Consider the following 15,892-nt stretch of genomic DNA (forward strand, 5'->3'; position numbering starts at 1 on the left):
TGTGCATGCGTATGTATGTACAGTATCCTCACTATCTGCTGCATCATTAATAAGCTAGAGTTATATGTACATGCATTAAAGCGTTCCGTCTCCAGACGGATTTCAGTCTTATTTTTTTTTTTTTTTTTTTATTTTTTCTCTCCATCAATTTGATTTGGAGTCTGACAGAATTGGTTACCTGGTATAATATGATTTGTAGATGCATACAGATTGAAACAACATTTAGCCAATCAGAGGCGTCAAATATCATGAAAAAGGGCATTTGGACCATTCTAACCAATCAAACGTGAGCTTGACGCACACACACGCTGTTCGCAGTGCCCTCCCCCTCACAGACTCGTCTTGTCACAGACCCGTATCATTTGCACCGAAGATAGCAAGCGTGCAGGTCCTCTTTTAACACCACTGAAGCATTAAACAATGGCCCAGTAAACTATTCACTTTAGTTTACTACACGAGGCGTTGTCTAAAGTTATCTAGCTGGCTAGCTGATAGCTCATAACATAATTGAAATTCGTTTTTGAAGCTGTGGCTAACGTTAGCTAGCTACCGATCTTCGGGTGGCTAACGTTAGCTACCTAACAACTGTAGCTTGCTAATACGGGCTGTCCTGGCTGGCTAACTTTTAATTCGCAATGGAGTGGAGCTAACTAACTAACTGTACAAATCGATGTGATTGGGTGAGACTGTATTTTGTACGGTTGGCTGCCTGGCTGTTGTGGATTCGGGTAGCCAGCTAGCAGCTAACATCAACTCAACATCAACACTCTGTTGACACTCTGAGCGAGTTTGCCGACAGCAATGTAACAAACAATACGGTCCGTGCGGAACCATTATCCCCAACACATAGTTCCGTGTGTGAATAATGTTGAGCCACCACAAAAGATGAATCCAAAGTTTAATATAGTAAGAATAGTACTAGGCTATATTATAACTAGGGATGGGTATCGTTAGGATTTTATCGATACTACTACTCTTATCCATACTGCTTAACGGTTCGGTACTTTATCGATACTCTTATCGGTTCTTTTTGATTATTTTGCAAGAAAAAAAACCAATTAATTAAGAACAGAATCGACATTGCTTTATTATTCTTTTATATAACTATATAAATATAAATAAATATTATTTCTTCAACAGCAGCAGCAATGTTTTAAATGTGTCTGAATTATAGACTTGTAACAACAATGTAAGATAAAAAAGTTGGAGTCATACAATACTATTTTGATTGACAGTCGATCTGCCAATTACGTCACACCGCTTGCACCCACCTCTTCTTCTTACCACCAATCGGAAGCTCTCGTTCGTTTATTTACTTCCGGATTGTCAGCCATTATTCTACTCGGAGCTCAGGCTAATAACGTTAGCTCCCCGCCAGCCACATTGACAAGTACCAGCGCTTATACATTACTGGCAAATGTCTTGTTGCACTTGTGGCAACGAGCGTTGTCCGCATCGACTTTAGTAAAATAGACCCAGACTTTTGAACGTTTCGTTCTGTCCGCCATGATGAGAGCAGAGCTGTCTGTACTCTGTAGCCTACAACAGCACCCGTGTGTGTGTGTGTGTGTGTGAGTGAGTGTGTGTGTGTGAGCACAGCACAGCCCGCTCCTCGCGCAGGCAGAGAGAGACCGAGGGAGGAGAGATATAGAAAACGGCCAACAAGATTAGTTTGCGACGTTTAAATTCCTAAAAAAAAAAAACGCCATATCTCGAGTACCGATGGCAGTACCGATGACGTCGGAGCTTATAAATACTCCGGTCTTTTCTAATATAGTACCGGTTCCCGTTTAGAACCGGGGTCCGGGGGTCATCCCTAATTATAACGCATCTTTGCAAGTAGATTACATTAGCAAAATGCCCTTTTGACATGTAGCCTACATATTCATAATCATGAAAGTTTATTTGGAAGTATTTTATATTCTGTACTTAGTTTTAAAGTGGTCAGACAGTTCCCTCTGTGTGTAATACAGACAGTCTTCACACATTCATAAATAACACTTACAGAAAAGCTTATTGTGCACTGTAATAAGTTTTGTTCAATGGGGGATTTTTTTATGTACCGAATACCGTGAAACCGTGGTATTTTTGCCCTAAGTTATCGTACCCTCAAAATGTCATACCGGCACATGCCTAGTTACACTATAGGCAGGGCCGCCTGGGAGAAATGCGAGGCCCAGCAAATTGAAATGCTATTTGGCCCTAAACAGAGAGTACACAGTGGCAGAATACCTGAGCACTGTGACTGACCCAATACTAAGAAGATCCTTGACTAGGTACAGACTCAGCGAGCACAGCCTAGCCATCGAGAAAGGCCGCCATAGGCAGACCTGGCTCCCAAGCGAAGACAGACCCACTGCACACAAGATGAGGTGGAAACCGAGCTCCACTTCTTAACAACCTGCCCACTATACCAAGACATATACTTCCCACAAATTGCAAACACCCAAAGAGACTTTGAAAACATGGACAATGACTCAAAACTCCCATACCTACTGGGAGAAATACAAGAATGTGAAATAATGCCCATTTGAATTGAAGAGAGATAGATAGAGCATGTCTGTGTGTTAGAAAGAGAGAGATAGAGAGAGAGCATGTCTGTTTGTGTGTGTGTTAGAGAGAGAGCATGTATATGTGTGTTAGAAAGAGAGAGAAATATATATAGAGAGAGCATGTCATTTTGTGTGTTAGAGAGAGATATAGAGCATTAGGGGTGGGAATCACCAGTTTAATCACGATACGATACGATATCGATTCTTTGGACAACGATACGATATTATCCGATATCACACAGTCTGCCACGATACGATACGATTCGATTCAGGTGCCTGCGATCGATATGAGACGATATTATGTGCCCATTTAATACAATCAGTAACATTTAAATCAACAAACAAAAAAGGCAATGGAAATATCATGACATTTTTATTTTTGAGCTCTTCCAGACATTTAAATGAAAAACAATCTATTGTTTTTAATACAAATAGACCTCCTGTTCACTGTTTTTGGTTCATTTCTTTTTTTTCTCTATATTAATATCTTATTCACTGTCACAGAGCTGTATTTTGGCTGGAAAAGCATATTGGGAGTCCCAAGGTGCAGTACCGGCCAGATCCTGTTAGTGGGGCTATCCCCGAGAATGCACCCTCCCAGTCCCCACTTCTCTCTGCCTATGGCTCTGGGTTAGCTTGTTAGCTCACGCTAAAGTAACGTTATCTTCGATCTTTAACGCGACGTGGGCATAATGGAGTGACGAGGATTGCAAAGCAGGTTAGATGCATTGGACCCGTTGTGGAATAAAACAGCAGGGACATGTTTTGGGTCACAGTATAGGCACACTAGTCTTGCTCTAGTAGTGACGCTCTAGACGCTACTGGCAGCTGTTGATGTTAAACGGAGTTTGAGTTTCACAACACTGGGCGCGGGGCGATGACGTCGCCGTCGCCGGATTTTCAAAATAAGAGTATCGCAATATGAATCGATCTTTTTACGTGGCATCGATCCTATTTGATTATTGATAATAGATCGATATATCGATCTGGATCGATGTATTGTCCCACCCCTATAGAGCATGTCTGTGTGTTAGAAAGAGAGAGCATGTCTGTGTGTGTGTGTGTTAGAGAGAGAGCATGTATGAGAGAGATAAGCAAAGATGAGCCCCTAAAGGATATTCAACTTTTAATGGAAGAACAAAACAGAAGGAAAAGATAACTTCACAAAGGCAACATGAATATACATAGATCCAAAAGGACAAAGATCAACACTTAAATCCAAAGAGAAGAGGGTCTATACCAGAGAAAACAAAGTAGCAAGGAGCCAATGGCCGACATCAGCTAAATAGGCTAACTGCAAATAGAGTAGCCAGGTACTGACACCAGGCCACACACCGTTAGCTACTACAACAGCTAGCCGGCCCGTTTGGCTCAATATAACGTTAGCTACGTTAGCTAGCCGGCCCGCTTTGGCTCAATATAATAACAATGCTGCACGCGCTCTCTCTAGGTTAGCTAACGCTAGTTAACCTTTAGCTAAGCTAGCTACTAGCCGACATCATCATGGCTATCCCGACTGAACCACACGTTAGCAACCGATATTATAACGTAGCTAAAGCTAACTAGCTGTCCCTGCCTTTAGCTAAGCCGACATGGCTAGCCTGACTGAACTGTCTAACATGCAACAACTTTCATCTTCAGTCCATCTGCCGAATGACCGTCCTCTTCGTCTTGGCTGGCATAACTAAGCATAACCTCCATGCTGCACGCGCGAAATAGTCAAACGCAGCTGACGCACGCCGGCCGTCTGTACACATGTAACGTAACCCCTCCCTTAGTTGAAACCAATAGTATGTCTGCTGCAGAGCCCCAGAGCTCCAATAGTGAGTGTCTGCTGCAGAGCCGCAGAGCCAGGAACAAGTCGGACACATTCTACAAATGTGTCTAATGTGAAATATATAAGCATATAAGCAAAACAAGATTTTAGGTCTGTGATGAAAAAGGGCCTCGCGGGAAGGGGGGCCTCGCAAAAAAAAAAAAAAAAAATGTAGTTTTTTTTTTTTTTTTTTTTGTGCGAGGCCCCCCTTCCCGCGAGGCCCTGTGCGACCGCACTGCTCGCACACCCCCTGAGGCGGCCCTGACTATAGGCTACACTACTAGGTCTACACTATACTATAGTTTAAGGCTACTTTCACTGTTTTACTGCATTACAGTACTGTTATATTGTCGTTTTTTTATCAATACAAAAAATATATTACATATATATTGTTGGTGCTCCCTACATTTAGGTGGGTGCTCCTACATTTCTGCTGGTGCTCCCAACTTTTTGAAGTTGGGAGCACCAGTGCTACCAAGTAAAAATTTTAATTTCGAGCCCTGCATAATTTGAACTATACACAATACATCATTTGAACTATAGACGATACATAATTTGAACTACCGTACTTTTCGGACTATAAGCCGCGGCTTTTTCCCCCATTTTTCGACCCTGCGGCTTATATAACGGTGCGGCTTATATGTGACTCGACGTGACCAAACCCGAAAATGTAAAAATCTAAATATTGCTTTTTTGACTGCATTGAAATGTTATTTATCTGTTCCCTTATTTGCTAAACTTAATACAACTTGTAAATGAGTTAATTCTTGTTATTTGTCTGACAGTATTGTGTCCCAATGCTAATTACATATGGTAATTAAACATTAAAACACCTGCGGCTTATAGTCCAGTGCGGTTTATATATGTACACATCATTCAATTTAGCTGCTGCGGCTTATAGTCAGGTGCGGCTTATAGTGCGAAAAGTACGGTATACACTATACTGAATTTGAACTATACACAATACTGAATTTGAACTATACACAATACTGAATTTGAACTATAGACAATACATAATTTGAACTATACACAATACTGAAAGGTTACAGTATGTAGATTTGTTTATTTGTATGACAAAGTCAGTCAACCCTTGCAATCAGTTTCATTTAATTAATTGAAAACAGCATTGATATTACGTAAAAGCAAACTGGCAATAGAAAAGATGTTCAAAATGATCTAGTTCCCTTAAAACGCTAACGCTATTAAATACAAATGTATAGTGGAGGTTAAAATAAGAATGACTTGGCCTGAAAAGTTCAGTCAGGAGATTTTTTTTTGCTTTAATCCCTGTGTAATTCGTTAATCTATTTAGTCTATTCCAATATATCCGTGCAAGTGGTTTTAGTTCCCATTTCTTTTGTTTGCAGTGTGTGTGTAATGCTCACAATGTCTCATTGAGTCATGCACTATAAAAGCAAAACGTAATTGTTAACTCATTCAGCACCATACCCAAGTAAAGTCAAGTTATCTCGCCAGCGGTTGAGCGTCATACCCGAGTATAGTCGGGTATAGTTGAGCGTCATACCCGAGTATAGTCGCAATCAGACAATTGGAATATTCTTTTTGGAATAACCCCGACCAAAGGTAAGGACTATCGGACGTCAATTCCACCTTGATCCTACAATGATTTCATATCGATCCAGACGATCAACGTATGTAGTATTCAGAACGAATGCCATTGCTGGCGATCAAAGCATCGTCATTCATGCATTCATGATGAAACATAATACCTATTATATACCTTTGATTTGGAAATAGTAGCGTGTCCAGGCGAGCAACGCGAACGCTTTTAGCTAAATTCACATATCGCTCCATAACGCAGTTACCAGGAATTAGCCAGGATCACTCTGAAACTATACAATATTCACCACAGTATAACACGCGAACGTATACATGAAAAGAATTATTCTTTTTCACATGTTTGACGAGGGATAGTTACTGTCAAATGAGCCATAGTATTGTCTCCATGTGCCTAGTTCACAGAATAGTGCATGGGGTAGTGCCAGTGTACTTTAACAACTACTTCAACCGAATCAGAGACACCCATGCTTACCAAACAAGGCGCAGCTCAACTGACTTTGTGCCAGTCAGATTCAGGAGCTGTTTGGGGAAGGAGTCATTTTTATATTCAGCAGCTGTCTATTGGAATAGTCTGCCCAGTGAACTGAAAACCATAGACAGTGCCGTTAGATTCAAGTCCAGTCTGAAGACATGGCTCAAAAGGGACTATACCTAGACACTTAGCTTAAGGCACCCTTGCATGTTGTATGAGTCTGTATGTATATAAATGTTAAATGGTATATGTGATGTGTTGTGATGTCACGTTTTGTATGATGCATGTTTTAAGCATCACATTCCCCCACCCCCCTACAAGGACCACAATGGAAATAAGCTCTGAGCTTTTTTGTGTTTCATCCTTGGCAGTATATCCCGACTGTGCTCTTCTGTCACATGTTTATTTTTTATATTGTCAAATAAAGTCATTCATTCATTCATTCCATAGCTATAATATAGATATAGCCCTGCAAACACCGCGACGCACAGTGAAAATCCCTATCTTTTAAAGCGGTGGCCCATTGAGTACAACTTTGATGGCTAAAACGGCTGGCGCTGAAAGTGTTAATCATACAAATATTGTCCTATTTATATTTATTATAATTATTTAATTCTGAGGATGTCTGTAAAATCGAAAAATTAACGCAATCACTAACTATTTATCCCAAATTAAGCCTTTTACCACTTTCATCACTTTGTAACTGTGCTGCCTTGTATGTTACTATTTCACTTTACTGTTACATTTGTACTCTGGTTAGATGCCAAACTTATTTTCGTTGTATTGTACTTGTGCTGTATGATAATACATTTGAATCTAATTAAATTTTGATCAGGCGCAATTCGCTTCCGCTCTACCTGTTGAATACGGGGGTCAGCATTGCACAGATGCAATGCTGAGCCTCTCGCTTCCGTTTTGCACACTGCCCTCGCCTTATAAGGAGCTGGCGGGGCGTGTCTGTATTCAAATTCAGGTGTACGAGAATGCACACCCGTTCAGGAATCTGGAGGAGGATTTTCATAAATTTGTTATTACAAACTTTTTACAAAGATACTTACGAACATGTTCGAGAATGAGGACTAATGTGTATAGTTGAGAATGTTTGTCTTGATGTTTTGATGCTTGGATGTTTGGAACATTGAAAGTGGCAACACAGGTTTTCACATTAACACAGTCAAATGCTAGTAAATTTTTGCTGGCTCGCCAGTTGGGCATTCTTTCTATTCTAAAACGTACTTTCGTAAATTGGCAGGAGAAATGCCAACTCTGATGCTAGCTACTAAAACGTTAGTGTCATGCTGTCATGTACAAAGGTCTAAGGACCACACAGAATAATAACTGGAGCCGGAGCAAAAACAGCCTCTCTCAGTAAATGCTTTCAAAACAGTCCCGGGCAGGTAGGTAATAACGTACACAAGGCGCTTTTCCAAAATAGTAAATTATATTTATTATGCAGGGTAGGGATTGAAACCTCCACTGATATTTGAACAAAGGGAAAAAACAACCCACAAACAATTAACAAACAGGGAGAAGGGTAATGGGAGAACACACAAGGTAATAATAATACAAGTAAACTAAATAAGCGCCCACAGGCACTAACCAACCAGCCAGAGGTTGGTACTGGGAAAACCCCCAGCAAAAGGTATCAAAGGTACAAGTCCACACTCAGTGGAACTAGGCCTAAAGCCAACAAGAGAATACTCAATAGTAAAGAAGTGGCGCAGAGGCCAACAATATCTACATATATACTTAAAGGTACAAGCTCACCTGGATAAACAAAGAAACACCACTCTAACCATGCAGCTCACAGTGTAGGATGCATCACCACTCTAACCATATAGCTCACAGTGTAGGATGAATCCAAAGTGGCCAACAATATATATATCCCACACAACAGTGGTTAACAATGGCAACCTCACTCCACTCTGGTCACTGGCAATTGACAGAATGAGGCGCCCAGACGTGTGTGTGCTGTCAGGTATTTGGCTACCCATCCCTCTCGAGGTGATTGCCATCAGCTGTCATTCATTAGGCAATCAGCACTCTTCAGTGTAGGGACGGGCAGCACCTGACGGGGAGAGAAAAGAGACAGCATTAGCTCTCATGTTCACACACACACATCACATACAAAACACAACACATTAAATATACTAACCTGATGTTCAGAAGGTGTCATAAATACAGTAATAATGGTAATGACCAACCCACGTACCCAGGTACGTCACACATGCCTTGAGGTAAACAAGGTTATTATAGTTAACTAAAACTAGACTAAAAACTAAAACTAGGTTATTTTTATTTAGAAATAAATTAATTAATGAAAGTAATAAATGTAACTAAAATTAAACACTTTTAAACAATAAAAACTAAACTGAAACTAGCAAACTGATTCTGGAGACTTAACTGGATTGAGAACTTTTTGAATGAAAATAAAAACGAATGAAAAGTACAAAACTATAATAACCCTGGAGGGAACACATATCTACTGTTGATGCCTTTAACTTCATCTCTTTCATTATTGCTCTCTATTCTTCCATCAGGTCCAGGAGTCCGTGGCCGGCTGTTTACCCCCTCTTGTCCCTGCCATCAAGGAAGATGCTGCAGGGATCGTACGTAACCTGCTGCAGCTGCTGCTGGAGAGCGACAAGTACGCAGAGAGGAAGGGAGCAGCCTACGGACTGGCTGGCCTGGTCAAAGGCCTGGGCATCCTTGCCCTCAAACAGCAGGAGATCATGGCCACATTGACTGACGCCATCCAGGACAAGAAGAACTTCAGACGGAGAGAAGGTGAGTGAACATCTTTATTTACCCTGGGAAGATGAGTTGAGCACGTATGCTCCTGCTGAACTCGCACTGTCGGACACTGAGCAGCTCCACTGCAACATGACTCCATGAACTTCAGCATAATTTGGTGAAGGTGGGGGTGTATTTGTTCATTTTCTTTTTTCCTTTCCAAAAGGGGATCAAACCAGTGACCTTTTAGGTCCTAAAGCTACTTCTCTAACCCTTAAGGCTACCGCTGCCCCCGGCTGAACCATAGTACACTATGTCCTGGTGTTCTCCCCGTCTTCATTACAACTGCTGTTTGTCTCTCCCCAGGTGCCCTGTTTGCCTTTGAGATGCTGTGTAATATGCTGGGGAAGCTGTTTGAACCCTATGTGGTCCATGTGCTGCCCCACCTGCTGCTCTGCTTTGGAGATGGAAACCAGTATGTCAGAGAGGTGAGAGGGCCGGGTACACCATACCTCTCTAACCCACTCCCTCCTCTCTCACCCCCTACTGCCCCAAACTAGCTATCCACTCTAATTAGGGCTGGGACTGGTATACTGAATAGTAAGGTATTCCATCATGGATCCATGCCAAGGTATGGATTTTTTTATTTTTTACTATACCATCGTCGACTAAATATACAGATCAATACAAAGTTATATACATATTTAAAGGGGAACTGAAAAACCGCTTCCGCATTATTTCCACTCGCTGCTCATATAAACGTATCACAGTTGATTGTGGGCGGGCGGGTCAAATCAGAATGGTTTGGTTCAGTGGGGGAGGACCTTGTCTCATCTGAACTGGAGGAATGTGCGACATAGACAGTGTTGGTACAACCCCACATTGCTAGAAAACAATGCTAAACACTGGAAAAGGCAATTTATAAGATAGTTCCCCTTTAAGGAATATAAGGAAACGATCATGATCTTCTATTTTGACCACATGGCCCTGCCCTAACTCTAGTACATTATATTTTGACCATATGGCCCTGCCCTGACTCTAGTAAATTATGTTGACCATATGGCCCTGCCCTGACTCTAGTACATTATATTTTTACCATATGGCCCGGCCCTGACTAGTATTTTATCCTCCTCCTAGGCTGCAGATGACTGTGCCAAGGCTGTGATGAGGAACCTAAGTGCCCATGGAGTGAAGCTGGTGCTGCCCTCTCTACTGGTGGCCCTAGAGGAGGAGTCCTGGAGGACCAAAGCAGGTCAGGCCTGTTTACATCATGGCTTTAAAGCTTTAACCCTTGAGATTGTGTAGGAGTAAATAAAGAAAATGTAAACGATGTAACCACAATGTTACCCCTGTTGGCTTGGGATATAATCTTGCCAGAACCTTCTCCTACTCTGGGCCCCTACTCTGTCTCCCTCTCAGCCTTCCTACTGTCTCTATAAAGAACCTTCTCCCCTCTGTCTCCCATACTCTGTCTCCCTCTCAGCCTTCCTACTGTGTCTATAAAGAACCTTCTCGCCTGTGTTTCCCCTACTCTGTCTCCCTCTCAGGGTTTGAGACCCATCTCAAACCCTGCCCTCTTTTCTTGATCCCCCAATTTCAACTGTTGCTTCTGTCCCTTCCTTGCTACAGTTGTGTAACAGGAGGATCAAGAAAAGAGGGCAGAGTTTGAGAGAGGTCAATAATTAACCCTTGAATCGTGATGACTACAATTATGTTGATATCAACCTCCTCCCTCCTCAGGTTCTGTGGAGCTGCTAGGTGCCATGGCTTTCTGTGCCCCCAAGCAGCTGTCCTCCTGCCTGCCCAGCATTGTGCCTAAGCTGACAGAGGTGCTGACTGACTCCCATGTGAAGGTCCAGAAGGCCGGCCAGCAGGCCCTTCGGCAGATCGGCTCGGTCATCCGCAACCCCGAAATCTTGGGTACGATTGAGAATGCTTCAGCACTTAGAGATGCCGCTAGACAAGTCCATTAGATGTCTTCCTTACTTGACTAATGTTTTATTTTGGTCGTAGAAATACGGGTCTCAACAAAACTTCGAGACAAAGTGGCACTGTAACACGTTGTGAAAGTTCCAGTAATTGGGTTAATGATTAATAATTGGATTGTTTATTCCTCAGCCATCACCCCCATCCTGCTGGACGCCCTGACCGACCCGTCCCGTAAGACCCAGAACTGCCTGCAGACTCTGCTGGACACCAAGTTTGTCCACTTCATCGATGCTCCCTCCCTGGCCCTCATCATGCCCATCGTCCAGAGGGCCTTCCAGGACCGTTCCACTGACACTCGCAAGATGGCCGCCCAGATCATCGGCAACATGTACTCCCTCACTGACCAGAAGGTACCCAATACTACAGAGATTATGCTATAGTTTACAAGAATTTAAAACATATTCTGCTCTCATTGGTTACTGAAGGGTATTCCTAAACTCCTACTTTTGATTGCAGGACCTGTCACCGTACTTGCCGAGTGTCATTCCTGGACTTAAGGCTTCTCTGCTCGACCCAGTGCCTGAGGTGTGTTTGTTTATATTAATGCTAACGCCGATACCATATGTGCCGTTTGTGTGGAGTTGATAGTAACTGCTTTCTCCCTCCTCCCCTCCAGGTGCGTACCGTCTCGGCCAAGGCTCTGGGGGCCATGGTGAAGGGCATGGGCGATACCACCTACGACGACCTGCTGCCTTGGCTCATGGAGACACTGGCCTCTGAGCAGAGCTCTGTGGACCGTTCTGGAGCCGCCCAAGGTCGGTTCTCCTCCTTACTGCCCCCCAATTACTCACACTGTGCTGAAGGCTTTCTGACGAGTCCGTCATACCATTGAGATAATTACTAGCCGAAAGGTTGATCGTAATTGGTGCTAACGATCATTCTGCGTAGTAGTGGAAATGGCTCATCACTCTGGCTCATGTTTTAAAACAAATGATATAGAAAGATACTAGGGTTGCAAATTATAAGCACGTTCCTTACTTGATCATTAATCTATTAATTGTAACAAAAAATACCCAATTTACCAAACAATAGCAAATGTATTTGTTTCCTCAATCAAAAGGTTTATTTCCGCAACATTGCATGGCATATGAAACATAGAAATGTAGAGGCTTAGACATATTAAAACACATTTGTGTCGACTTTAAGCGGGCAAGCTGCATATGTGGCAAAAAAGGTCACTCGCCACTTGTGGCAAGTGAAAGGGTTAACCTGCTGTTGTGTGGCAGTGAAAGGGTTAACCTTCTGTGTATTGTCGCAGTGAAAGGGTTAACAATTTGGTAGTGTGGCAGTGAAAGGGTTAAAAAAACGTGTATTTAACGAATTAAAAAAAATTCTAAACATTGTTAACACATCCTGCGCCATAAACGTCGTACAACGTGTTTCAAGGTCATGCTAATTCTGCCATTCCACGGCGTACGCCGTTATTGAGATCATATTTCATTTTTTCGCCATGGTATTCAGAATGCCCTCACCCAGCCTCGGCTGATACAGTGGGAGCCTGCACAACTCTGCAACGCTTCAATACTGCCGCCTGGTGGTGATCGGGCGAGTTACAACCGGAAATGGATCTCTGGTGATCTCAGTGTACCGGGGAAATGTGTCCGCCACTCGCATATTGTTGCGGGACTCTAGACACACATCGTACATATGGATCGCTGCCATAACTCAATAATCGATATGATTTGGGCGTTTATTATTATTATACAAACCGGAAATGGATCTAGGTGATCCACGTCAAATAAGTGAGATCTTTTTCCTCCAGTCTCATCGGCGAACGGTAAGAGGACGCTGACGGCATTTTCAGCGTGATTGTTTATTATTAATGCAAACTGCTCTTTTAAAGATTTATTTTTGGCGTTTTATCGCTTTATTGCTACTGGGCAGTCCAGTAGAGAGAGACCGAGGAGGAATGGGAGACAGAGTGGGGGGAAGACATTCGGCAAATAACAACGGGTTCGGGAGTCGAACCCGGGTCGGCCGTGTCGCGGCTGAGCATGCTATGTGGTTCGCCACTGGGGCGCCCCAATGCAAACTGCTCTGATCAATATATCACCCATACTAAATAAAGCATTTACTGACGATCACGGAATTATAAACGACCCCCCCCGTTCATCCGCGCATGATCGGTCATAACGTTTAGGATCATGTACAGTTGAAATTTTTTATATAGCGTGTATTGGCAACAAACGGCAGTTGATAATCTATATATGCGTTTATGCCTATAATTCACGTTCTAGGAATTACTGCAGAAAACGATAAAAACATTTATATTCTAGACGGTATTTTCGTATGAATCTATGAATGAAAAAGTATAACGTTCCTACATCCTGAACGATAGATAATCGATGTTGAATGGGCCATAGTAATGTCAATTTAGCAATACAATTTTAAAAGTTATAGCCCTGCAAAGAAGGTAAACATCTCCATAGGCTTAGAGTGGTGGCAGAGAGTGGTATGAGACGGGCAAACTCTGTGGCAGTTAATGTGTTAACTTAATAAATACACAAAAACGAAAAATCTACTTACGTCCAATAGGCCTAACTAAATAACGCCCATAAAACGCTGAAAACAACCAACTGTACTAACGAAGCCAACAGCGGGCCGTCTGAACGAGGTAAAGAAATGTATCTAAAACATGTATTTAACAAACTCAACAATGTTCTAAACACTGTTTTATATTAACTTAACACAATGATCGCCAGATGGCGCTGTGGGCGTATGGCCGTTTAATAATAATAATAATAATTTAGGACCTGCTCAGAGGTCATTAATCGGCATGAATGCGATGCATGTATGCAATTCGTCTCTGCGATTAACCCATCCCGTTTGTGCCAGCGCTTTGTTCAATGGGATAATGCCGGTGTTTGCAACTGCTAAAACTATATTAAATATTATAGCTATGGATCTAATAACATTGTCGATAGCCAGTGAGTTTCTTCTGGTCAACATGCAAAAAACATAATTTTTTCATCCCTACATTTCCGTTTTATACCGTGGTGAATATGAGTATAGTTTGAGTGATTCTGAGTAATCCCAGGAAAAGACGCGAAAACAGCGTTTTAGTGGAATTCACTAAACATGTTGCCATTCCTCGCTTGGATCAACAATCAATCTGAAATCAACGCTAGATTATCTGTATTATCTTTCATCATGCACGCATGAAAGGGAGACGGGGACGCGGGTAGGGATGTCCCGATCACATTTTTTTGCTGCCGATCCGAACTCGATCATGTGATTTTGAGTATCTACCGATACTGATCTTTCCCGATCCGATCTTTCACATTAGTAACGCATTTTTGTCAGAAACTGGCGAAGCGAGACTGTTGCCTCAATAGTCCCTCGAGGGCCGGTGGCTCACATTACATTCACCCTGAGAATGTGCTTCATACGAGAAATATTCAAAGTTTCAATCTGTTTGCACATTAGTATACATTCACAGTGTTCGACTTACGTAATGATTTGCTCCATTTTGGTCTGAAACGCCGACGATAATCCTCAATCACAAAGCAAATATTGACGTTATATAGGTGAAAAGTTAACTTCATTCAAGCGAGCCATTGCAACCAGAGTAATCTAAAAACTCTGCCTCCTTACCTCCCCTAGCACAATGCCGCCTCCAACCTGCTGCTTCATGAGATGGTAATAACATACATAGAGCAATGGCGCCATCGTCTGTAAAAATCAGATGACTGCAAGTTCTGCAACTAGTGGATGTCCCTCATCCTTGACATAAATCATTTGATGTATAATTAAATCAAAGGAAATGCGTTTGTTTTGGCAAATTCTTCTGCTCTGTGTGACAATGAATAAATGAATGATGATATGTAATTTAAAACCAAAACTAAGGCCTCAGTATGAGTTTAAGACGTGAACATGGTCATGTTTGTTGAATAAAAAAGCAAAAAAAAATGAATCCCGATCTTCTGAAAATCACGTGATCGGCCCCCGATCGGATCGGGACATCCCTAGACGCGGGGCCACTCCATGCTTTTGATCGCTACCAATATACACACACACACACACATCCCCCAACACGCTTCGATCGCGGGAAAGAATTATCGGATCAACACAAGATCGATAACATATAGTGACAGCCCTTACCTTGTCTATGATGTACTGCAAAAAGAATAATCCAATTATCTGATCGCCATTCCAAATACTGGTCGCGTCCGTGTATCCAGCGTTATCCAGCATTGCATATGAAGGAGGGGGGAGCCTAGTTGATGCATCGATGAATGAATGAATGAATGAATGAATGACTTTTATTTATATAGCACCCTTCACAGCACGAATGCACAGGGTGCTTTACACTACAGCTTAATATAAACAACACAACAAAGCAAAATCAGAAATAAATGACAACAGACAGCAGTTAAAAACAGTGAAACCAGCAAAAAAAAGTAGAATAAAATAATTTGGATAAAATCATGAGTCACTAATTAAAAAACAAAACTATAGGAACAGTGAGGACAAGAAAGAGTGCCTATGTATTAGGGGTGGGACGATACATCGATCCAGATCGATATATCGATCTATTATCAATAATCAAATAGGATCGATGCCACGTAAAAAGATCGATTCATATTGCGATACTCTTATTTTGAAAATCCGGCGACGGCGACGTCATCGCCCCGCGCCCAGTGTTGTGAAACTCCGTTTAACATCAACAGCACACAGAGCGTCACTAGAGCAAGACTATTGTGCCTATTCTGTGACCCAAAACATGTCCCTGCTGTTTTATTCCGCAAC

General features: G+C 42.2%; 1 protein-coding gene across 1 annotated transcript in view; it reads left to right on the plus strand.

Moving 5' to 3' along the window:
- gcn1 (GCN1 activator of EIF2AK4) overlaps positions 1–15,892 on the plus strand; it is a 111,432-nt gene that overhangs the window by 60,620 nt on the left and 34,920 nt on the right. Inside the window, exons 33-39 of the mRNA XM_084327530.1 lie at positions 8,962–9,208; positions 9,521–9,642; positions 10,292–10,406; positions 10,895–11,074; positions 11,273–11,493; positions 11,600–11,668; positions 11,760–11,898. Of these exons, the coding sequence (XP_084183656.1) occupies positions 8,962–9,208; positions 9,521–9,642; positions 10,292–10,406; positions 10,895–11,074; positions 11,273–11,493; positions 11,600–11,668; positions 11,760–11,898 (1,093 nt within the window). The remainder of the gene's footprint in view (positions 1–8,961; positions 9,209–9,520; positions 9,643–10,291; positions 10,407–10,894; positions 11,075–11,272; positions 11,494–11,599; positions 11,669–11,759; positions 11,899–15,892) is intronic.

Source organism: Notolepis coatsorum, assembly GCF_963971535.1.
Source record: "Notolepis coatsorum genome assembly, chromosome: 1".
NCBI classification, from domain to species: domain Eukaryota; kingdom Metazoa; phylum Chordata; class Actinopteri; order Aulopiformes; family Paralepididae; genus Notolepis; species Notolepis coatsorum.